The sequence below is a fragment of the Solanum pennellii genome, chromosome 6, assembly GCF_001406875.1.
Source record: "Solanum pennellii chromosome 6, SPENNV200".
NCBI classification, from domain to species: domain Eukaryota; kingdom Viridiplantae; phylum Streptophyta; class Magnoliopsida; order Solanales; family Solanaceae; genus Solanum; species Solanum pennellii.
In genome coordinates this window covers 49,783,107-49,808,136 of record NC_028642.1, presented here as the reverse complement: position 1 = coordinate 49,808,136, position 25,030 = coordinate 49,783,107, and the positions used below count along the sequence as shown (strand labels likewise).

Sequence of the window (25,030 nt, the reverse complement as noted above, 5' to 3'; positions counted from 1 at the left end):
GAGAGTGTGAGTGATATTGTAGTGAGGTGGAAAAATCAAAAGAGTGTTATTTCTTTTGAATGTGTAGTGGTCTTTGGAGTTTTACTCAGACATACAAGTGTAAAATCCTTACTATAGTGATATTCGTTGCTCCTCTCGGGTCGTGGTTTTTCCCTTATTTAGGAGGGTTTCCACGTAAAATCTTGGTGTCATTATTTCTCTTTTATTCTCGTTGATTCACCGTATTGTTGTGTTCCGCATTTGTTGCCTTTATTACCGCAAATATTATTTTTGTTACGGATTTATTCCCAACACGGAGTCCGGTGATGAGAGGAATTGGTGTGGCAGCAGCCGCAGCTACTGGTGGCACTGCCACCACAGCTGTCCCAGGTGGTGTTGCAAACCAGTTCAAGCCTACGTCTCTGTACATAGGAGACTTGGACATCAACGTGACACATACACAACTGTACCAGCTGTTTAACCAAGCGGGTCAGGTTATATCGGTTAGGATTTGTAGGTACTTTAGCACTCGGAGATCCCTTGGCTATGGCTTCATCAACTACAGCAACCCTCAGGATGCTGCAAGGGCAATGGAGATGTTAGATTTCACTCCTGTTAATGGAATGTCCATTAGGGTGAAGCACGCTCAAAGGGATCCTAATTCTCCTAAGAATAGAAGAGCTAATCTATTTATCAGGAATTTGGACAAGTCAATTGAAATCGAAGCTTTACATGACATCTTTTCAAGCTTTGGCTACATTCTTTTTTGCAAGATAGTTTCTGATTCTAATGGCCAGTTGAAGGGTTATGTTTTTGTACAATTTGACAATGATGAATCCGCTCAAAGTGCCATAGATAAGTTAAATGGTATGCTCATCGATGGTAAGCAAGTGTATGTTGCACATGCTCTTTGCAAAGAGAAGAGTGGCATAGGCACAAGCTGGGGAAGGTCAATGGAGTGGTGAACGTCCTCCAGTGCGCAGGCAATAGTAATTTGTGGTGGTTGCCCACTAGGCTAAAAGCTATGGGGAAGGACCAATCTTGAAACCCTTGGTTGATAAATTTGCCTTCGCCTCATTTTGGTATGTTCATCTTTCCTTTTTGTCTATTCCTTTTGTTGGCAGTGATTTTGTGATCTCTCAGGGTTATTTTTGTTGCCTGTTGTCAGTGTTTTGTTATCATGATATGTTTGGCTTTCTTCCCCGCCTTTTCTATCGCCCTCCTCTCTACCGCCCTATGTAGTTTGTTACAGCTATCATTGTCTATTGTGAAGGTTAATAGATGATCCAATTTTGTATCTGCTATATGTATATATTAGCTGCCTAGTAAATTCGGATTATGTGAAATATGTTATCGACTTCTGTGTTTTTACTTCTCTTTATTAATGATAAAAATAAAAATATTGTAAGAATGAAATTTTCTAACCAATGTGGAAAGGGAGGAGTCCTAAATAGAAATGGGAAATTTGCGGCCAGTAAAGTCAAACTCAAACAGCACGCCAAAAACATGGGTCATTGAGGGAGTTGATACCTTTACTTCCAACTAAAAGTTCGTGAGTTCAAATTATCAAGAAGCAAAAAAGACGGATGCTCTTACCGAGAGGTAAAAAAATGACTAAAAAATAGGGCTGGCATATTGGTTAGCTGATAGGGATATCTTGTTTTGATCCTGAATTTGAGTGTGATTGTAATATGGGCATATGCCTTCCGCCTACCCGTGAGCATGAGGTCCCCATTGTGATTTGTGTGTGAATTTGAAACTAATAATCGAGGTCTGGCATATTGGTTTATCACGTTCAATTTATAATCTAAAACCCAGTTGCATGTTGACACTTGTTTGGTCAGCTTGAGTTGGTGACTTGGAAGAGAAGTACTACCTACCCTTCTATGGCCATAAAAATTATGTCATTACGAGTAAAATGAGAAGTTTATAGTTAAATTATTTCTGAATATAAGTTGAATTCGAGACATATGGGCCATAGAGAGCTATGTTTATTGTGACGACTCTGCTCATGCGTCCCCATCAGCCAGACCCCGTCACTCCTTCGCAGCTTCCTGGAAGTTGCGACTTGTGAGTAGAATTTTCCTCTTCAATATGCTGTGTGTACTTTCTGAATCTACACACAAGAACAAATATATACTCTAGGCATTTCCCATAGGCTTTTAGTTTTGTTCTTTCGTTTATTTAGGGTTTTGGATGTGGAATTTCGAGAATTTAAATATCTATTTATGCAAATAAAGATTTATATTAAGAAATCTATTAAATATATAAAAATTATGTGTTTGAAGCCTAATATTTAAGTATGCTCTTGGTCCTGCAGCAAAAATTTGAACCTAGTTAAGCTTTGTTTCTCTCCTTGACTAGAGTACAATTTCTCGGGGCACTTGTGATTTTTTATTTTTATTTTTTTGATTTGAAATTGATGGAAACGCATTAACTTCAATTATTGGTTTTGATTTAGCTAAAGGCTCTTTTTTTAGTAAGAATATGTACTGTTTTAAACAGGTTCGATGATAAGTATCAGAATTTTATGCCCTCCACAAAAGAATATTTTTTATTTACTTATTAAATATCTATGAAAATAAAAAAGATCTTCTCTTTTTAGACAAAATACTTCTTTCATACACCCTTCAAAAATTTCCAGGATCAAAGTTTCACCATCACTCTGTAAGCAAAATATTTTCCATTCATTTTTCTTAATAAAATTATGAAGTTGGCACGTACAGAGATGTATTAAAGTGTTGTACATGGAACAAATGAGGTTATTTTTTCTTTGATAAAAAGTTTTGGTTTTGAGCTCAGGATACGAAATTTTTTTTGATACAGATTCTGTTAAGCTCGCCGCGTAATTGAATTAGTCAAACTTTAATACGGATATCTAATAATCTCAAATAAAAAAAAAGTGTTATTCATGTAAAGAAATAAATTAAACAAAAGAGTATATAGCACTTTATAAGCTTTCTCCTTGATAGTGGCCATAGATTTCCCAAATAATATTTGGGGAAAAATTTGGCAAATTATGTTTGTCCATATAATTTGTCATTATTTGGCAAACATTTTTGGCAAATATCCCAAATTTTCAAATACTAGTTTTTTCTAGTATTTGGGCCAAATCTCATTATTTGGGATCTTTTGAATATTAAAATTTTATCCCAAACTTTTATCTTTTACAAAAACACTCTTTTAGTAGTTGTTTGTGTTGTATTACATAATTTTTTTACGTGAACACCAAAATAGTGATGAAATATTTAGTGAATATTAAATAATGATATGATTGTTGATGAAATGATGAAAAATTAACTCAAGGTAATAAAATCATGTGCTTCCTCTACTTCACGATGTATGGAATGATACTTGTTGCACTCGCTCCAAATTACCACATTGCTCTAGTGTGATGGAAACTATTTGTTATTGTTGTAACGAACATCGAATTGACTTGTAATACAAACTTATAGTTAGTTTTAATAGTTTTTAAAACTTATGGGTATAAATTATATTTTTCTAAAAAGGTGAAATATATTTCCCAAATCCTATGGCCAAACACATGGTGAAATTTCACCCAAATTTTCACTCAAATAATATTTGCCAAGAATATTTAAAAATTTATGGCCAAACGCTAGCTAAATTTTACCAAAGATGTACCAATATAAAAAAAATTAATCACACGATGAATAGAAATAAAGAAAGTAATTTATTGTGTATAGATATATATTTGGTGTGACTCAGATAGTTTGAAAGGTGGTTAATTATATGGATGACTCAGAATCAATCTCTTCAATGTCTTCTTAATTGAATTTATAGCAAATACAATTTGCATTCTATTCGTTTAAAGAATAAAGTTAGTGACAGAAATCGTAGCTAGCCTGCTGCACCTTGATTTATTTGATCTCTTAATTTGCTGTCATGCATATAGGATCATATTATATACTATATAGTAATACCAACTTATATAGGTCCTGAATTATTTTGGAATATAATGGACCCCAATGCCTTTTCTTTTGCCTCCTCGTGAACTCACAACAGAATTATCCTACGTACGTATATGATATAACTACTAGGAATATTTTTAACCAAAAATAAAAATTAATAATACTATGAAAACTAGAATATACTCAAGATCTGATAAAACCAAATCGACTTTATTTTATCTCCAATAACTAAAGATCTTCAAGAAACTCTAGTTAAATTATCGAAGCTCACACTAGAGTAGGTTTTCCTCATAGGATCAAAAGTTTGGTTATAAAGGAAAATGCTTATAAGCGATTTATTTATTTTTTGATGCTTGATAAATAAATAAAAAGTATTATCTAAAATAATTTGTATACGATATAGATAAACACTATAATAATGAAGGTCAGACAAGTGATAATGGGTCATGGAGAGATAATCAACTTGATATGTTACTTACAAATTTTGTTTTCTCTGCTTTCACTAAAAGATTATTTTTCTAATTTTTTGTTAAAAATATTTTTAACAAACAAAATATGGAATAAAGGGGAACTCCATACCGAACACATATATTTCATGTGTTTTTCTTTATATTATTATATAGGTAGTGTGTTGACCAAAATCCCATTTCAGAAATTAAATCATTGAGGAATAATCTAAGATAATGACAAACCGAAAACCATTATATATTTTTCCTACTTATTTTTCTTTATATTTTTCCCTCATAAAATATAAATTCATATAAAATCATAGTATGGTATTTTAGTTGATCATCAATTGGTCAATGCAGACTTGTCTTTCCATAATAAAAGCTGCTACATATTTTTCTTTTTTCTTTTTTGGCGTCTTGAAGAAGTAATAAGAAAAAAATCAAAAGTTTGCAATTGCAATTAATTATCTATTGAACGAAAATAATTTAGTTTTTTTTTAATATATATATCATTATTATTAGAATAAACCTATCTAATGCAAAGAAGTCAAAAAAAGATCACTAATAAATTTACCAAGTTGTCTATCAATAATAATTTTATTGAGGGAGTTGAAAAAGTGAGCTAAAGCAAGATCTTTAATCAAACTGAGGGATTATTTTATAATATATACTATTTATGAAATGGAGTATTAATCAAGTTTAATAATAGCCAATAGGATATAGTTGGCAAATCTAATCTTGTCCTTGCTCATTATTCTTTTGTTGAAGAAAGTAAGATTGAAATCAATTTGATAAATAGGTCAAAAAAGTTCTAAACTAAAGTGAATATATATATGTACGGCGCTATTATAATCTTACTCTTTAATTAAAAGAGGTCAATCAAGTTTGAGTTTGAGAACAGAGTCACTTTTAATTTGGTAACAAACACTTCATATATCTCAATATAGAATTATTTTGTCGCAAATAAGAATTAGGTAGACCAAGAAAGCGAATATAAAACATTAAATCTATGATGTAAATAAAAATTATAATCATAATTATGCCTCTCACCTATGTGACTTTCTTTCATCTTTACCTAGTTGTTGGGCCACTAGAGTTGAGATAAGCATACTTTCATTCTTAACTTAAAAAAATCGTCTTTGATAGAAAATATTTGACTCTCAAATAAGATTTTTCTACCAAAATTCAAATCAATCAAACATCAAAAATCTACTAAACAATATAAGAAGAAAAAAGAAGCTCAATTGTAGGAGAGGAAAAGTAGTTTCTGCATTGTTAGAAAAGTAGTTAAGGTTGAATGACAATGAAATGTAATGAAAAGCTACCTATACATAAAAGAAAGAAATTAGAAATTGTAAACTTTTTAGGGGCAAGATATATCATGCATGTTTGTTAGGAATAAGTAATCAATGAGTCAATCATGCATGTCATTGTTAATAGATAAAGCTTACATTAATTAACAAAGGGGTCTACTCTTACCAATAATGATGCTACTATATATACTAATCTCATTCATTTTTTTTTTAGTTTGTTCAATTAAAGAATGGTTTATTTTTATTTTTATGTTTGAAATAATTAAAATATTTTTAGTTTTTCTTATATATGATATTTGTATTGTGACCTGCAAATCTGAATTTACACCTTACAGGATCCTTTTAGGGGTGCGACACTTTCAACATGAAATTTTTATTTTTAGAGACTTAATCTCGAGACTTCTTGTTAAGAGTAAATAAATCTCAATTATATCACCACAATTCTTATTAATACACTTTTATATATACGTAAGGATAAATTATTTCAAAATTTCATATCGTACGCGTTCATATATAAATTGAGACGCGAGAGGGAGTATAGTCCATTCAACGTCTCCGTCTCGTTCAATCAATTTCTAGGTCTCTTTCGATACAATACTCGTCAAATACAAATCAGACACTCTTTTAGATACTATATGTTGAATTCTTTTAGCTATTTAATGATAGAATGGAAAAGTTGGTGCAATTAGGCAAAAGTCTTAGTTTAAACAAAAGTATAAACATTACTATATCGTTGAAAGGCAATATACATATATATTATTACAACCATAATAACAACATACCCATTTGTGATTCATAATTGAGGTCTGAAAAAGTTAGTGTAGTATACGCATACTTTATCTTTTTCTCAATAGGTAAAAAAAATATTTTTAATAGACCCTCAATATATGTATTTCTTCTGTCCGAAGTTATTACTCATTTTTTAAAATCAGTCTCAAGAATGTCATACTCTATATTTAGTAACAAATTAAGTTTAAAATACTTCATTCGTTCACTTTTAGTTGTCATGATTTCCTTTTTTAGATTCAAACTATAAAAACTCTTACAAACATTTTAGGATGTAATTTTTCATTATATTGATATGAAAAAGAATGTAATTTATATTGATTCTCGTATAGTTTTTGAATATCTAAATTTTTGGTTTTAAACATTGAATTAATGTAATCTAATTTAATTTTGAAAACTAGTCAAATTGACTTTCGAAAAGCGCAACGTGATAACTAAAAATGGACGGAGGGAATACTTTTTTTTAGTGTGGTGTCCAAATCAGCTTATCAGAAACAGGTACCAGGTAATTTTTTTTCCATCAAGGCTAGGACTGATGTGAATGATTCTCAACCAGTTCGTTGACCATGCACTAAGCCACACCCTAGAGTACTTTTTTACCCTATTACTATTATTCACATAATCATCTATAATTTTATTTAAAGACATAATACATAAACATGACCTTTAACTTCGCGTCAGTTGACAATTATAACTATTAATTTTGGGTGTGCACAAGTAGGTACTTAAACTTGTATAAAATTGAATAAATATACACATTCATCCTACATGACAATTTTGTTTCCTACGTGGCGTCCTACATGTATTATGTCATGTAGAACATGTGTGTCTAATTGTTCAATTTTATACAAGTTTAAGTGTCTAGTTGTACACACTCAAAGTTAAAGGTCATGATTATCCGTTAAAGCCAAGTTAAGGGTCGTGTTTACGCATTATGTCTTATTTAAACTATATCATTTAAATTGAGAGGGATGGAGTACATTATTATACTACCTATGCATGGTAGAATAAATAAAGATTGAGATATTTATGGGTAGAGAAGAGAACAAAAGAAAAGACAGAAAGTTAGCCTTATAGAGAGTGTGGGAGAAAGAGAGAGAGAGAGAGAGAGGATTACAGTCTCTTCTCATCCACATCTCTCATCTCATAAACTCAATCTTTTCCTTCTCATTTTTTGTTGCAAGAAAAAAAAACTACTAACACCTTGTTTGTTTTGTTGATGCCAAAGTCAAGAACAAATATTATTGAAGCTAATTTTAAGGTTCAAACAACTTAATTTTGCCTCTATATGTATGTTGGCTCTATTAGTTCACCTATACTATACTATACTTTTGCTTTATATATCTAGGTTTTTAATTTGTTTTGTCTTAATTAGATCTATATTATCTCTCTAATTTTTCTATTTTTTTAAAGCAGAAAAGAGTCAACAAGCATAACATGTCCATTGTAACTTGTGAAGAAGCTGCTGCAAGTTTATCTTCTTCTTCCAACATGAATAATGATACTAATGGAGCCTTTTGCTATCCACCTCAACATCAATTAGTTACTCAGCAAATCAAGAAAAAGAGAAACCAACCAGGCAATCCAGGTAATACAATAATTATCAGGTCATTCAAAATATGTTTACAGATAAATCTCCTTAAAACGTGAGCTTTTGTAATATAGAAAATAAGACAAATTATCTGTTATATATTAGGTAAGGTGATAATAATCACATGATGCATAAAAACTCTAAATCTTGATTTGTGTATATGACTTAATTTTTTTATTCTTTCTCAGGGTCTAAAAGGATTTAACGATAGGATAAAAAATTATATATATTTGTATTTCTAACATTTTTCAATTATTATAATTTCACTTATTATGGATATATATATATACACATTCACATGTTGTTTTAGATTATAAGTATACAAAAAGCTAAACTTGTTTAATACATATGTTTCAACCTAAATATATAGAAGTTAAACTCTTTTTAATTTATCATTTAGTCTAGACATATTTAATTTCAATTGATGAGTATATAGAAGTTAACTCGTTTAACGATTTTTATAGATCCAGAAGCAGAAGTGATAGCTTTATCACCCAAGACACTAGTGGCAACCAACAGATTCTTTTGTGAAATTTGTAACAAAGGGTTTCAAAGAGATCAAAATCTACAACTCCATAGAAGAGGACACAATTTGCCATGGAAGTTAAAGAAGAGAGAAAATAAGGAAGTAGTGAGGAAGAAAGTGTATATTTGTCCAGAGTCGAGCTGTGTGCACCATGATCCGTCGAGGGCATTAGGAGATCTTACTGGAATTAAGAAGCATTTTAGCAGAAAACATGGTGAGAAGAAGTGGAAATGTGAGAAATGCTCAAAGCGTTATGCTGTTCAATCTGATTGCAAAGCTCACTTCAAGACTTGTGGTACTAGAGAATACAAATGTGAATGTGGTACTATTTTTTCAAGGTATGTAACCATTGCGAATTTAAAATTATAAGTTTATACAATATTTAGGATAGAATTACTAAAACATTATTTTGTCTATAAGAGTATGAACACGAAAACAAGTTTATCAGACAAACAAACATTTCTAGACTCTAATCATAATAAAAAGTGGTCTTTTTGTTCTACTTTTTTGAATTTTGAGTTCTGTCTTTTCTGGTGTGTAAAGGCGTGTAAAGTGATAATAATGAGATTACTTTGGTGTGCAATCAATCATTAAACAATAATTAATAGGATATCAGTATCATATTTCCACCCATTCCCATTAATAATAAGGGGAGACCAACTATTATAATGACCATTTATCTCTTCAACATATTATATATCTATATCTATACACACTAGTGAGTATTTCTTCGTTCCAATTTATATGACATGCTTTCTTTTTTAGTCCGATAATGATATTGATTATTTTTTCCTTTCTTCAGACGAGATAGTTTCATCACACACAGAGCATTCTGCGAGACTTTAGCTATGGAGAGCGCAAGATCAGTAATAAATGAACGAAATCCAACAATTTTCTCACCTCAAATGAATCTCCAGTTTCAACAGCCTCACTACTTTAATAGCCATGAACAGATTCAAGCTGCTACGTTTCCCATGAAAAAAGAGCAGCAAAGTAGTGATTTCAGACATATTGAGATTCCTCCATGGCTAATTACCACGAATTCACAACCATTTCAGCTAGGAGCTATTAATCCTAGTCCTTCAGTACCGCTCAGTAATTTTAGCTCATCGTCAATTTTTCCAGCTTCTACTAGGTTAGATCAACAATACAGTCAAAGCAGCCACAAAGATTTAAATCTTCATCATCAGAACCCAAACCCTAATCTCAGAGGTAATGAAGGGTTTAATTAACTCATCCATTTTGAATATAAAGTTGATAGATAATTTGAACTTTTTCTCATTTGTTTAATTTAATTTGTATTGGACATGAGCAGGACCTACATTAGGTTACGATTCAACGGGAGAATCAGGTGTGGTCTCTCCAGTACACATTTCTGCAACTGCATTGCTGCAGAAAGCAGCCCAGTTTGGTGCTACAATTAGTAACAAAGCAAGTGCTGTCACTGCTACTGCTGCTTACACAGGCACAGCAAAAATACCCCACAATACTCACGTGTCTGTTACTAGTACTGATTCTGCTACCAAACAAGCTCAGCAGAAATTGTCCTCACGTGAAGACCTGACCACTATTACTGGGCCTGCAAATATAAGTGGCATCATGACATCTTTTTCTAATGGCTTTGATGGGTCAACAATGTTTGAAGATGCGATATTATTCGGTGGATTCAACAATTTGAATTCAAAGAAAGAGAACGAGGACGAAGATCAACAACTCTACTTCAATGGAAGTATGAATGAGGAGGATCATATATTAACCAAAGATTTCTTGGGTTTAAAACCTCTCTCTCATACTGATGACATTTTCAACATTGCTGCTCTTGTTAATACTGAATTTAAAAATCATAAAACTTGGCAAAGTTAAAATTACAATCATCTCTTTTAATTGTACACCTCTAGAAACTGATGATATATGTATTGTACATGTTAGAACTCGGTGAAAGTTCAGATAATCAATGCTCTCCTCATCAACCAGAAATCAATACATTAATATTATATTCATTTAGTTTTATTATAATTGATGTGTGTTACAACACGTTTTTTAAGTTTTATAGATGGAGGAGCTAGTCGGTGAGTTCATTGTCATCTATGGATGTTCAAGATGCGAATATTTTGAAATATATTATTTTTTATGAAATTGTATAGATAAGGAATAATATTTTTTTTTTATAATTTTTAAATATTTAAATTTTTATTAAAGAATGTTGAGTTAATATGTTAATCCTATTTAATTCATTCAATCTAAGGTTGTTCAAAATCGAATCAAAATCGATAAGTCAAACCGATAAAAAAGTTATTGGTTTATAGTGTTGGATTATTGGTTTAGTGATTTTGATAACGATTCTGATTTTTTTTGTTATCGGGTTATCGGTTCTTAACTGTTTGAAGGTTTTTCTTAACGGGTTAACCGATACCGAATAGTAAATTAAATGATTATACTTATACCATTTTGTATATAAAGTCCTCAATTTAGAGTTTGATTTTCTACTTTTATTTTTTATTATCTCAAACACTTGGTTATTTTACAATATAAAAGTGTTTGCTTTTGAGCAAGACGTAACTTTGTGAACTCAAGTGCATGGTTTATTTGGTTTGTCACCTTGTTTCTAATTAAGTGATTCCAATGTTTTTTTTTGTGTCAAATCTTAATGATTAAATCGATAACCGAACCGATAAGATCAAAATCGATAAACCAATAACCGATGATTCAATTAATGGTTCTATAACGGTTTAACATCTCTACAAATCGATAACTACTAAACCAAACCGATAAACTTCAAAACCGAACCAAACCGATCGATACACAACCCTAATTCAATTCAATGCAATAAAATTTGGCCGGAGTGATTTTTATGATAGTCTAAATAAAATAAAATGATTTTTATGTAACAAGGTAAAGAAAAGTGACCTTACATTTATGTTTATGAAAATATATATGACACACTTCTGTTCATATAGTTCAAAGTTCAAATTAGGTGAAAACTATTACACTTTATAAAGTTATTCAGTGCTAATAACTATTCCATCGGGTTTATATTCATTAAATTTGTAGCACACCTATTAAAATATTCATAAGCTTTAATGAATTGTTTGTTGAAATCAAACTTATACATCTCAAAGTGAAATGTAAGATCAAACAAGGTTACATGAATAATTTTACTTTTTTCTTTTTCAAAAAATTATTTAAAAAAATATCATGCATAAATTTATTAAATGATACCATCTGGTGTAATGGTGCGGTTAAGTTTTTGAGAAAAAATTCCAATAAAATGAATATTAATTTCCATTTTTGTTCTTTTAGTTATTTTCAAATTATTCGTAAAATAAAAAATAAAAAATCATAAATATGAATAATTAACTCTCCCAAATAAATCATTTAAAATATATAATTGAAGAAAAAAATAGAAGAAAATTTCAACAACTTTCTTGAACAATAAACAATTAACTTATTTTGAACATTAAGAAAAGGCTAATAAATTCAATCATTATGAACAGGAGAAAGTTTAAATTAACCTACAAATATAGTACCAATTATGTTACTTTTGTGACAAATTATACTCAGATTTTTTTAATTACTTCTTCCGTCTAAATATAATATAACTTTTCTTAAAAATAAAAATTTAAAACTTAAAGAATATAAAATGATCTATAAATCTTTGTGTAATTTTAATTATCAAATCAAATATAAAAATTAATTTATTTTGGATAAACTAAAAAAAAATATAGAATAGAGGGAATACACTAGTCAACGCGTTGACCACCGAATCATAAATCATTCCTTCTTACCTAACGCACAGAACCAACGATGACTCTTTAACTTACAATGACTACAACACTGAAGAAAAACGGCATTTCCAGTTTCCGAGCAGTGGGATTGAGATTCCGAGCAGCGGCAATGGCGAAAAAACGACGCGTCGGAACGACGATCTTCATGCTCCTCTTAGCTCTCTTAGCATTCGGAGCTTTCGCACCTGCCTTTGCTCCGCTTCCTTCTCTATCATCTTTTTCTTCCCGTTCCGACATCGCTAGACTTAATTCTATGGTATGATTGTGAAATTTTCTGCTTTGTTAAAAACCTAATTCTAGTTTTTAAGAAAAGTTAGAGAGGAGTAGCACTACTTTTGGTTGAAATTTTGATTATCTACAATGTGAACTTGAATAGACTTATTAGGAGTAGTAATTTTTATTTGAGTTAATTTGGATTATTCAGTGTATAGTAGGTTAAGGATCAGCATAAAAATAGTCTGATTCTGATGAATTTTATTGAGCAGAAAGATACGAGTTCTGTCTGGAGTAGTTTAGGATTGAGCTGTAGGCGTGTAGCTGATTGATCAATTGCGCTTAGTTTGTATATTTAGGTTAAGGATAAGCATAAAAACAGTCTAATTCTGATGTTCTTTCGTAGAGCAGAATGGATACAAGGTCTATCTGGACTAATTTAGGATTGAGGTTTAGCTGATTGATCAATTGTACTTATTTTGTATATTCAGTGTATTGAAGTAGGTTAATGACCAGTATAAAAATAGTCTAATTATGATGAATTTTAAGAGTAAAAAGGATGCAAGGTCTGTCTGGAGTAGTTTAGGATTGAGGTATAGCTGATTACTTCATTTGTATATTATGCTAGAACGCTCATCCAGGAGCTGCATGCTTCTTTAAATTGGCAGGGTGATAAGAACAAATTTGAGATTGCGGATGATATGTTCTGGAAAGATGGAAAGCCTTTTCAGATCATTGGCGGGGACTTGCACTATTTTCGGGTTCTTCCAGAGGTACTACAGTCCATGAGTATTCATAGCTGAATGCTTCTGATCATAGTGTATAATCTTGTTGAAGCACGTGCGCACACACAGATGTAAAAGATAGAGTGCTCCTTTGAAGCGAATGAGACTTAATTGATAGCTAACTTCATATGCTCTTGATGAACTTTATGTTAGGAAAATGATGATTGAAAGGTAACACTAGTACTGAAGTAATCTGTCTCGAGTAAATAATTTCATTTGGTGCAGATTCTGCATTAATCATATAGTCTCTTCTTCCCAATTTATGTGGCATACCTTCCTCCTTAATGTGTCCCAAAAGAATACCATATTTCCTTATTTGGAAAAAATAATCTTAGTTTACCCTTAATGAGATGATTTATAGTAACACAAATGTCTAGGCTTGTTTTAGACCACAAATGTCAAAAGCCGTCTTTCTTAAACTCCATGCCATGTGAAACTCTGCCACATAAATTGAAGCAGAGGGAGTAGATGCCATGATGACAGTCATGACAGAATTTCTCTTACGTGAAATTTGACAAGTTGTCTCATCTAAAAGGAATTGTGTTCTTTCCATTTAGATGTTCTTTGAAATCCGTTATAGTGTAGTGCAAGTTACCTATGAAAACAACACCATATATGCCTTTCTGAGTTGCTTCTGTTGTTGGACATCAAACATGTTGACAGAACTTGTAGTGATAGTTCATGGGCGTACATTAAGTTGAAAGTCAAACTTCCACTTTTAAGTCCTTCAAAGAGTGGTGAAAGCTGACAAATGAAGTTTCTTTTTTGATCTTGTTTCTTTTATCTGTAAGTTATGTTCTATTTTGTAGCTTGGTAATATCAATTTGAATTGACATATTGATGTATAAATACTCGCTTTAGTACTGGGAAGATCGACTCCTGAGAGCAAAGGCATTAGGCTTGAATACCATTCAAACATATGTCCCATGGAATTTGCACGAACCAAGGGAAGGTCAACTTGTTTTTAAAGGAATAGCAGATATCTTTTCATTCCTCAATCTATGTCAGAAATTGGATCTCCTAGTGATGCTCCGAGTTGGGCCTTATATTTGTGCAGGTTAGCCACGACTTCAACAACTTTGAAGATATCTAGTCACTTGTGAATAAAGTTTTTCCTAAATTTCATACCCCATCATCTAATTGAATATAACCTCAGTTCTGATAAATTATAATTGTAGTAGCTGTAAGTTGTTTCACTTGTGAAATGTTGGAGGAAGGACTGAGATCCATAAAGTTCATTCGAAAAAAATAAACCTCTTCTCTGTGTAAGAGTGAATATCTCAGCAAGTCTATATAAGTTCGTATTGTTAACTCTTTTGAGTATAGGGAACCGGTAAAATCTCTCTTTGTCAATGTTAGTTCGTAGAGTGTTAGTTTTTTTTGAGTATAGGGAAGTGTAAAATCCGTGTTTATATACTGTCGCAGTAGGTCTAGAGAGTTCTTTTACCATTTTCTATACAATTACCCAGGAAAAAACTACGCACGGCTCAAAATTTGCAAGTATCTTTAACTAAGTAGCAAAATTCTGTTGTACGCCTTTACAAATTGAAAGAAATTTGGATGAGGAAAAGATAAACTCTAGAGCTTCCTGAAAGGGTTCTATAATCTGTCAAATGGCCTCAATATCCCTAATAAAAGGTTTATGGAGATACTACTTACAGGCAAAAGGTTCAAGGAGAAATTAGTTTTTGTATGGATGGACATCAAAACCATATCATACCTACTTCTATCTACAGGTGAATTGGCTACGTGTCTTTCTTTGTTTATTAGCTATTTACAAGAACAAAAATCCCATACAAGGTGAATTATTTCACATGGCTTTTGGCAAAGGAGGAAATCTTGACACATGAAACCTGAACAAGAGGAAACACAACCTTTGCTCTAGATGTTATTTATGCAAAGAACAGGTGGAGACAGTCAACCATCTCTTTTTACACTGCAAATGGACAGATCAATTATGCAGATGTTCATTCACAAGAGGAAGATCAAGTGGACAAAACCCGGGAGAATCACAGAAGTTCTGAAATGATGGAATAGTGGTGGAAATGCAGGAAAAACGGAGGAGAGATGGAGGATTGTCCCGGCATGCATTTGGTGGACAATTTGGAATTAAAGGAATCAGAGATGTTTTGAAGGAAAAAGCAACAATAATCAGAAGATAAAGATAAACTGCCTAGGTTTTTATTATTTTTGGTGTAAGCAAGCAGTAATAGGAAATTCTGAAGATGTTTCTAATGTTATTGGCTGGTTGTAACTAGAAGATTCTAGGGCTGATGTAAGTGTAAATTTTTGGAGGGGGACTACACTTTGATGTAGTATACCTGTGGATACATAGAAGTAAATGTTACCTTTCTCAAAAAATTTTTATCTCTACTGAACTTTCTAATCAAATGTGTGCATGTTCTCATGTAAAACTTCAGTATGCTTGTCCATATGACTTACAAAAATAAGGAGATAATTATTGGATATCCCTGTTTTACTTTTTCCATATTTTGCTGCATGAGCTTATCTTTTGGAAATGTTTATGATGTGTTTTATGCTGGAATATTTTTTACTTCTTGCTGCAGAGTGGGATTTTGGGGGTTTCCCTGCTTGGTTACTTGCCATTGAACCTGCTGTAAGACTTAGATCATCAGATCCTGCTTTCATTAATTTGGTATGTTTTCTAATACGACTCATTTCAATTGATTTAGTTGGTTATGAATTTGTTTGTGGTATTATATGCTGCACAAGAGTTTCAAAATCCCACATACACAAGTCAAATTCTGACCAGATTAGGCCTGTATAGGAGCTCACACTCTTGTTGGGATGAACTATGTATTGTCCAAGGGATTCCAAGTGTACAATTGTGTCACCAAACAACTTCCATAATTGCTTTTGCGGCCATAGAGCTATCAATATAGAGTAGCTTTTCATCAGCATTTAGTAAGCTCGTAAACTAGGCCATGCACTTGCACTTTACCTTTCTTATAATTAAAAAAGGAAAGAAGAAAATGGCAACTTTTTTGCATTTTCTGCTTCATTTGCTCATTTTAGTGATATTTACATACTTATATATTGATACAGGTTGAAAGATGGTGGGGAATTTTGCTGCCGAAGATAGTCTCTTATGCTTACAAAAATGGCGGCCCTATTATAATGGTTCAGGTGAATTGAACTTCATAAATCTGACTTCAATATAACCTAGCTACTAATCCAGTTAAATGCAACTCCACATCTAGGATGATATGTTATAGCAAAATGTAACAGTAAAGCTAGGCGCTGTAAGTTCTGACCAAATATGACCTGTTATCTGTATTTGCTATGATATGCCCAGCGAAATATCTCACTATGACATTGATCAAGGATCATTGGAGCCTGAATATGTAAATAGTCAAGCATAAATGGATATGGAATGCCTTTTACAGTCTCTTGGAATTATGTTAGTCTCCTATAATGAAACATAGTTTTGGCAAAGTTGGAACCTACAGAGCTAAAATATGACATGTATTCTGCTAAATATCTGAAACCTCGTTGCTTGTCGTAGTAAGTGGTAGATTTAAAAACCCATGTGTCACATTGGACCTTAATTGTCGAGTAACAATATGAGTAAATGATAGGTTTAAGTTTCATTATTAAAATCCACAGAGGAGATATGAAGGGTATGTACTTTAATTATATCACATGACGGAGTACTTGGCATTCCATGATTTGCTTTCCACCATGTTTCAGCTTTTGTATAAGCCAATAGATGTTGATTACACTGAATGGTGAAAATGGGACAGATAGAAAATGAATTTGGTTCATACGGAGATGACAAGGCCTACCTGCATCACTTAGTGAGGATAGCCCGTGGACACCTTGGAGATGATGTTATTCTGTAAGTCTATGTCATGCACTTGGTTGTTTCCTCTCTTCTTCTTTTTTTGTGAGAAAGGTAACATTATATTGATCAGCACCAACTGGTGCTTCTATTAATATATATTTACAATTACAGAAGGTCAACTTACTAGGAATCAAAAAATTCAAAAATCAACTCATCTTGGTTATTTCCTCTCTTTTGACTTAAACTTTCTCAGAAGTGTAATAAAGTTGCTTGGTGCTAGCCTTTCAAATTTTTTCTTTCCATGTGTGTGTATCTGTGTACACGCTACCCTCACCAGACACCACTTGTGGGGTTAAACTGGGTATGTTGTTGTTGAGTGTGTGTGTGTCTGTCTGATTTCTCCCTGAATTTAATGTCACTTCTTCCCCGAACATGCTTGATACAGGAAATATCTTTTACTGCTTGGTTTCAATATATTACATCTTACCTCTGTTTTTGTTCTGGAGTTTATTATATTGACTACCTGATGGTTAACAGATATACGACCGATGGAGGTTCAAGAGAAAATCTTAACAAAGGGACTATTCCTGGAGATGCTGTCTTTTCAGGTAGCAGCTAATAACAACCTGTAGAACTTACAAATTCGAACCAAGTAAAGGTGCTACCATTTCATCAATGTGACTTGTGCACGTCATAATATCTATTTGATAATTAAATTGATAAAAAAAGTAGGATATTATGTAGCCTCCTCAAACAATTATGCGAGGATACTTTAATTGGTAAATATATTTTAGAAAATTTGTCTGCCTTCATAATGTGCTATTTTTCTCTTTGGAAGTTTCTTGGTTGGTTGTCTGGCTCTGTTCTAATCATGGATTCTTAATTTTAGCTGTTGATTTTTCAACGGGAGATGATCCATGGCCCAATTTTAAGTTGCAGAAAGAGTTCAATGCACCAGGGAAATCACCACCGCTTTCAACGTTAGTGTCTTTTTGTTTATTCCTTATCTATCTCTCATCAGATGCTACTGATGATGTTGATAAGTTTGGTTTCTAGGGAGTTCTACACTGGTTGGCTCACGCACTGGGGAGAGCATATTGCAAATACTGATGCAACTGTTACAGCATCTTACTTAGAAAGGATCTTGTCAAAAAATGGATCAGCTGTGCTCTACGTGAGTTTCTATTTCTTCTTTTACTATAGTGACATACCATTTTTTGATACCAAGCTAATTAATACTTTTTCTCCTAGATGGCACATGGTGGAACAAATTTCGGGTTCTATAGTGGTGCAAATACTGGTGCAGATGAGACTGATTACAAGCCTGATCTTACATCCTATGATTATGTGAGGAAGTTCCCAATATTTTTCTGTTAAAGTTTGTTGCTCTATCATAATCAAACTGAAAACCATCTTGTTCAGGATGCACCTATCAAAGAATCTGGAGATATAGACAATCCAAAATATCAAGGTGTACTAATCTGAATATATACGTGTGCTCTTGCTTTAGTTTATCATGAGAGTTTTTTTCTTCGTCATCTTTTAACTTATTATGGGAACATTTCTCTGAAATTGTACCAATGGTTAAATCCTTGGTCATGGAGCAACCTGGATATTATATGTTACCAGTTTTTACTTTACTGCTGATTGGCCTAGTGTGTTTTTGAAGTTTATGTTTTGTTTGTTTTGTGCTTGTCCCTTCCCATGGAATTGATTTTGCACTGGTGGATGACTGAATTTTACTAGATTAGAGTATTGAAGGGGTGTAAGAGATTTTCACTTTTCAGTTTTGGACTCTCTTTTCTGTTCTTTTGTTTTTTCTTTTCCCTTAGAAGGAAGAAACACTATCATGGAAAGTGAATGATGACTATCTTTGTTCTCTCGAATGATCAAATTATTTTATATCCATCAATTGTTTCCTCTTAATAGCATAACAACCAAGGGCCTAGACAATTTAAAAAGAAGTATTTTTTTAGCATCCAGTGTAGGATAGGAGAAACATGAAGAATCTCTCCGTGTTAGACTATGAATTTGTAGGAGAAGCATGCAATATGTTCCTATTGTCATACACTGCAACAGAGAACAACCAGGCTTGCATATGTCACTTATGAGAAGACTCATACAGTCTGAAGCAGAAATTTCTTAGAACATTGTTTAGAGCTAACAAGTAAAAAAAAAGAAGTTGATGTCTGTTTAGAATATTTGGGTCCACTGGCACCCAAGGGTGCGGCGTAGTGGCCAATGAAGTGGGATGAAACCAATATATACTGGCGTTCAAACCCTAACATAGACAAAAAATGTTAAGTAAAATCTTCCCACAGCTACTTGTGATGGTAGGAGGAAACAAGTACCCAGTGGAATAGTCTAAGTTTGTGTAAACTGGTCCAAGAAGAGTTTTTGGGCTCATTGCAGCTTTAACTTTTGTTTTTTCAATTGAAGTAGACACCAACTAAGTATCCCTTATGCCTAGAAAGCATCACTTCAATGAAAATTTTCTGTTAGCTACCTAATTATTTATCATTTATTACTTTCAGCTCTTCGAAGGGTGATTGCTAAATATACTGCAGTGCCTCTTCCTTCAGTTCCTTCCAATACTGAAAAGAAAGCATATGGACTTATTAAGTTGCAGAAGACTAAATCATTGTTTAACATAGTTGATACCACATACTTTGATGGTGTCACTGAATCTGAAAACCCACTTGCAATGGAGTCTTTGGACCAGGTATAAAACACTCCTGTCATTGGATGCATTATTCATAGTTCTGAGTTTGTTGAGTGCCTGTAGGATATAATTTACCTCTTTCAATGTTTTTGCTTGTTCAGATGTTTGGCTTCATGCTTTATGTTTCTGATTACAAAGCAAAAGCTAATGGAGGTTTGTTATTCATACCAAAGGTTAGTGGTTTTGTTATATCACTGGAAAGCCTTCTTTCATGTAAGTGTTTTCTTGAGCTGGGTTGAAAGTGTCCATTTTATTAGTACTGGTAAATGGTTTTCACTTAAACAAACTGTATTCTTTTCTACTTCCACTTTGGAGATTTACTGATGAGAACAGAGCTATCCTTTTGTATCTCATCCGTGCAGGTAGTACCTGAATTTCTTCTCCCTTACAAAGAAGCTATATCTTCATGCAATAGAATAATATGTTCAATACACTTTGTCCATCGTGTAATATGACAGCTAGCTCATCATAGCCGATTGGTAGGGGGCGGACTTAATGTGTGTGTTAGCCTCTTTGGGTTTTGGTCTTAGCTTGTAAATTTTTTCTTTCAGAAGGAAAGGAAGCTTTATATATGTATTTTATATTTATTTTTCACTGTCTCAACACTATAAAGGAATGACTCAATATAATTTTGCAGGTGCATGACAGGGCACAAGTATTCATTTCATGCCCTTCAGACAACTATGACGAAAATCCAAAATATGTAGGCACTGTAGCTAGATGGTCAAATACTTCCATCAGGCTTCCTCATACTCAATGTACTTCAGATAACAGAATTTATATACTGGTACATAGTACTCTCTGTTCTTCATTTCTAACTAGGCTTTTGAGTTATGCCATGATCTCCTCTGGAGATAGACTGTATTGTAAATTACAAAAATGGAATTTTTGTTGATATTGATAAAATTTTAAGAAACTTCTTTCAGAAAAATAGAGCACGGATCCGCAACCAGTGCTGCATTTTTGGAGGATTGTAATAAAATAGAGTGAATTGGTTTACAATGGATATACAATTAAAAGGGCATTAGAAAGAGGAGTTCTTATCGGAAAATTATCCAAGAATCTGTAACACAATAATCTTTGTTTGCTCCAAATATAAAAAAAAAACAAAAACAATGACAGTCCACAAGATCACTAAGAATGTCGTTTGTATACATGTAAGAATTACCTTTTCATACCAACCGGTGCTCTTCTGCTGTTATATCTCCATATTGTGAAGAAATATTAGGATATAGGGAGAAAAAGTCAAAAAAAGGTTTTGGAAAACTGTACCAGTATTCATATGGTGGAATATATGGAAGGAGAGAAATGGAAGGATTTTTGAAAGTAGATCAAATTCCATACAGAAAATTGTATTATCTCTCTATGTTTTTGGTGTGAAGAATAATGTATAGATAGTGGACTTCTTTGGAGTTTTGTAATTACTTCCTTCTTGTAATCGTACTTTTCGAGGTGACTAGCACACTTAGAAAAGTATCACTGCCTGAAAATTCCTCATCCTAGCACCTTTCTCTGTGAATAGTTTTCTTGAATTATATTTTCCCCCTTGAACTCTTCAAAACTAGCTTTGGCACGGCTCTCCTTAAATTTTCAGTGAAGTAGCTGACAGAAGAAAGTCCCTTCTTCTTCGCTCCCTTCTCCTTCTTGGTGTCCTCGGTGTGTTCCCTAATGTGTCCTATTTATTTTGTCAGAAAAAAACATAAAGGAAAATGATCTATTTTCATAAAATTCCATTGTTTTTGTGGTCACTTTTAAGAGAAATAACTAAGATGGATCCTACTCCCAGTAGCTTTCCTTTTCTTTGGTAATATCTTTTTGTCCCAAATTCCCTGTTGATCTCTTTTCTCCTTTTTTCGTGCTTGCTCTACAGTTTTTCCTCATCTGTAGTGGTTGTGAAGCAAAAATAAAGAATAGAAAAGGAGAGTGGATGAACAAAGAAATTCCGCAGCATGGATTAAAAAGGGGGGGGGGGCGGAGGGGAGAGAGCTGAAGGGGAGACGAAAAATAATGAAAAAGGAAAACAAGAGAAAGTAGAGGATGGATGTAGGAGATGGGGAATGAGAAAAAAGAGAAGAGGATAAATGGTCCATTGTGCTACTGTAACTTGGAAAGACACCTTTAACTGTTCAACCTATACATGTAAGTGAACTTCAATGAAAAGGAGCAACTGCATAATTTCTGTAACTGGGCCATTTCTCCAAAAAGGAAAAAGAGAAAATGAACAAACTGTATTATTTTCTAAAGCAATTGCCATTTCCAGTAATTTATTCACATTTCAGTTTGCTACTAATGAATGATGACGGCAAATCTCATCTGATCATTTTGTCTACTACTTCGTTATTCCCTTGTTTTACAGGTGGAAAATATGGGGCGTATAAATTATGGGAAATACATTTTTGACAAGAAGGTTAGTTCAGAATAGTTTGCATTTACTTCCATAGTCATCTGAGGTATTGGGGGCACATTTTACCCATGAATTCTGGAAACTTTCTTAAATTTGTACATTTGTATAAATGAAATATGAAGCAAAATGATCCAATCATGGTAGAAAGACAAAATATGGATCTTAAAGTCTTGCTGGATTTGAATTCACGGTTCTGCATGATCAAATGTAAGCATCACCTAATTGTGCTACTTAAGAAAAGCTTGATTTATGTTAAAAACTTTTGCATGAGTGAGTTAAGAGAACACTTTCTTTTTGTTCTATATGTGAAGAAAATGGATTGTGGACGTAACACTGAAAGTCCATGAGGTGAGAATTATCCTCGACTTTATATAGAGGTTACAGCCCTTAACCCCTCAACCAGTGGAATCCCCCTTACTCCCAGGGTGAACATTTGTAGCATGTACAACATTAACATAGACCATGAATAAGTGAAGTACAAACTGTTTCAATATCCGGTTCTTTAATTGGGCTTTGTTGAGGAGTATATGCACAAGATGATAGATACAAAATACCACTGGAAGGACATAGAAGATGAGCTAGGTGCTGAATAACAATCTGGTGCATTATCATCTGAATACTTTTCTTAATATAAATAGCAAATTGATTACAAATTTCAGCACAAAGGCCTTGAAAGATAGAAAATAACTCAACTCTATTTTTCATTAAAAATAATCAACTGTAACAAAATCTATGTTGTTCGGGTATGGACGTGAGAACCCGACACAGGTGCCGATCTCAAAGTTGGATTTGTGATAACCTAAATCTTAAGATTTGGGGATATGGATAGGGCCATGAGTATGAGTATTAAGACGTATATCATTGCATATATACTGTATAAACATATGTTTTTGGAAATTAATTGACATTATTAAATTAAAGCTCGTATAAATTCTTTGTAATCTTTTATTCATAAATTATCTCGTATAATTCCAAGTATTTATAGTGTAATATTTGGTGTGTGTGTATTTAACTCAACTCGAATACCCAATCAGCTAAACTTGTTTAAGAGATCTTGGACGTAGGTGTAAACAAAGAACCTAATGTAGGTTGACCAAATCCAGTGGAGATGCCTACACTCACATCTAAATAATTCTTTACAAGAATAATGTAACCTTTTGCATTTCCACTATAGGTACTGTTAATATACTTCAGCTGTTCAGCACATCTTCCTTTCATTTTTTTAGTTTTGGCAAGTTGCTTTTGCCTTTCTATTTTTTCCCGCTTCTTTTTTCTGACTTCTTCCTCATAATCACAAAGGTATAAAATTTTGAACTTGATTTGCAGGGTATACTCTCTCCTGTTTATTTAGATGGTAAACCATTGCAGAAGTGGAAAATGTTGCCGATTCCTTTTCACAACCTAAATGAGGACCAAAACAATAATTCTGTTATTTCAGATGCATACGCCGACCTTAGAGAATCTGTGCAGATAAAACTGGAAAACAAAAGAAGTAAGTCTGGATTTATTAGTTAAAAATGTTGGTGAATAGTAGAAGTTCTCTGTGCAAGTTCTCATACTGTTGAAGATTCAGCACAGTGCGAGAGAATGGCGGATAGTGACAGTATTCATTCTTTTGTAGATTATCATCCAGTGCCAGCTTTCTACACTGGTCATCTTACAGTTGATGAAGTAAAAGACACTTTTTTGTCTTTTCGTGGCTGGAGTAAAGGGGTTGCAATTATCAATGGATTTAATTTAGGAAGGTTTTGGCCGGTAAATTTTCTGTTTTTAGTTTCATAAATATTTCTTTTAGTGGTCAGATAATTAAATCCTGAAATTAATTCATTTTTCAAACTGGAATATTCTGTCTGTCTCGATTGCAGTCCTTTGGACCCCAGTGCAACCTTTATGTTCCTGCTCCAATCCTGCAAGTAGGAAAAAATCTCGTGGTATGTCATTAAGAATTACTGGAACTCATCTTGTTTTTCTTCTCTCTCGGATTAAAGGTGACACTGGAATCCGATGGCAAAAAACTAGCAAATTCCTGGATCTTTTTTTTTTCGAGAATCAATTGAATTTCCAAATTGAACCTGCTTTATTGTTCCACATTAATATTTTTCTAGGTGCACTAATTTTTTCAGGCTCCTCTAATATGTAGATGTTTTAAGATGAATAGACCTCCACTAGTTCTCATGCAATTACATTTCTTGTCTTACATTTAGGTTATTCTCGAATTAGAGGCTCCGAATGCTGAGTTGTTTGTGACCTCAGTTGACCATCCAGATTTCACATGTGGTTCTTCCGCAAATTCACGAGTGCATCAAATCTGACATCATCATGACTTAGCCAAATCTGGAATGTTTGATTATCTTCATCTTATTATCTGAATACTGTTCCCGTGCATTGGTTACTAAACAACACGATGATGTGTACTGAAAACAATGGAAAGGTGCAGCACCTATTTTGAAGCAAACACCTTTGGGCGCTTCACACTCGGTAATATTTATAGTAAATTCCTTGAGATGATGTTGAAGAGATCATAGAATCCCGAGGGGAGAAACATAAAACTTTCTCCTCCTGAAATGTTGGTAGAGATGTTGAAGAGCTCAATTAGTTGAGATGATGTTGAATATTCACTAGTTTGAGTTAAACATATTGATCGAAGCAGTTTGAGTTCTTCATCTTTTAGAAATTACTTGTTCTATTTTGTTGATCACCTTTGCTTTATTTAAAATTGTTTGATGAATGATTCTTGACATTC

The 25,030-nt window shown here is 33.0% G+C and overlaps 3 protein-coding genes across 6 annotated transcripts; all 3 read left to right on the top strand.

Moving 5' to 3' along the window:
* The first annotated feature begins 86 nt into the window (after positions 1-86).
* LOC107021792 (polyadenylate-binding protein 8-like) lies at positions 87-2,867 on the top strand. The gene is made up of 2 exons (XM_015222498.2): positions 87-1,061; positions 1,417-2,867. The coding sequence occupies exon 1, from the start codon at positions 306-308 to the stop codon at positions 942-944; it is 639 nt and encodes a 212-aa protein (XP_015077984.1). The 5' UTR covers positions 87-305; the 3' UTR covers positions 945-1,061; positions 1,417-2,867.
* Positions 2,868-7,489: 4,622 nt separating this feature from the next.
* Positions 7,490-10,589, top strand: LOC107023296 (protein indeterminate-domain 11). 4 transcript variants are annotated; one of them, XM_015223939.2, is made up of 5 exons: positions 7,490-7,717; positions 7,870-8,044; positions 8,512-8,911; positions 9,376-9,785; positions 9,889-10,589. In XM_015223939.2, the coding sequence occupies exons 1-5, from the start codon at positions 7,676-7,678 to the stop codon at positions 10,434-10,436; spliced, it is 1,575 nt and encodes a 524-aa protein (XP_015079425.1). In that variant the 5' UTR covers positions 7,490-7,675; the 3' UTR covers positions 10,437-10,589. The 4 variants fall into 4 exon arrangements, with proteins under 4 accessions (XP_015079425.1, XP_015079426.1, XP_015079428.1 ...); XM_015223940.2 differs by having other exon boundaries at positions 7,491-7,717; positions 7,873-8,044; XM_015223942.2 differs by having other exon boundaries at positions 7,491-7,746; positions 7,873-8,044.
* Positions 10,590-12,359: 1,770 nt separating this feature from the next.
* LOC107023295 (beta-galactosidase 17) lies at positions 12,360-25,015 on the top strand. Its single transcript, XM_015223938.2, has 19 exons — positions 12,360-12,614; positions 13,240-13,344; positions 14,218-14,413; positions 15,924-16,012; positions 16,423-16,503; positions 17,121-17,215; positions 17,699-17,769; positions 18,051-18,141; positions 18,218-18,335; positions 18,413-18,508; positions 18,584-18,632; positions 19,696-19,883; positions 19,985-20,056; positions 20,521-20,670; positions 22,240-22,290; positions 23,614-23,779; positions 23,909-24,042; positions 24,153-24,218; positions 24,492-25,015. The coding sequence occupies exons 1-19, from the start codon at positions 12,396-12,398 to the stop codon at positions 24,597-24,599; spliced, it is 2,145 nt and encodes a 714-aa protein (XP_015079424.1). The 5' UTR covers positions 12,360-12,395; the 3' UTR covers positions 24,600-25,015.
* The last annotated feature ends 15 nt before the right edge of the window (positions 25,016-25,030 follow it).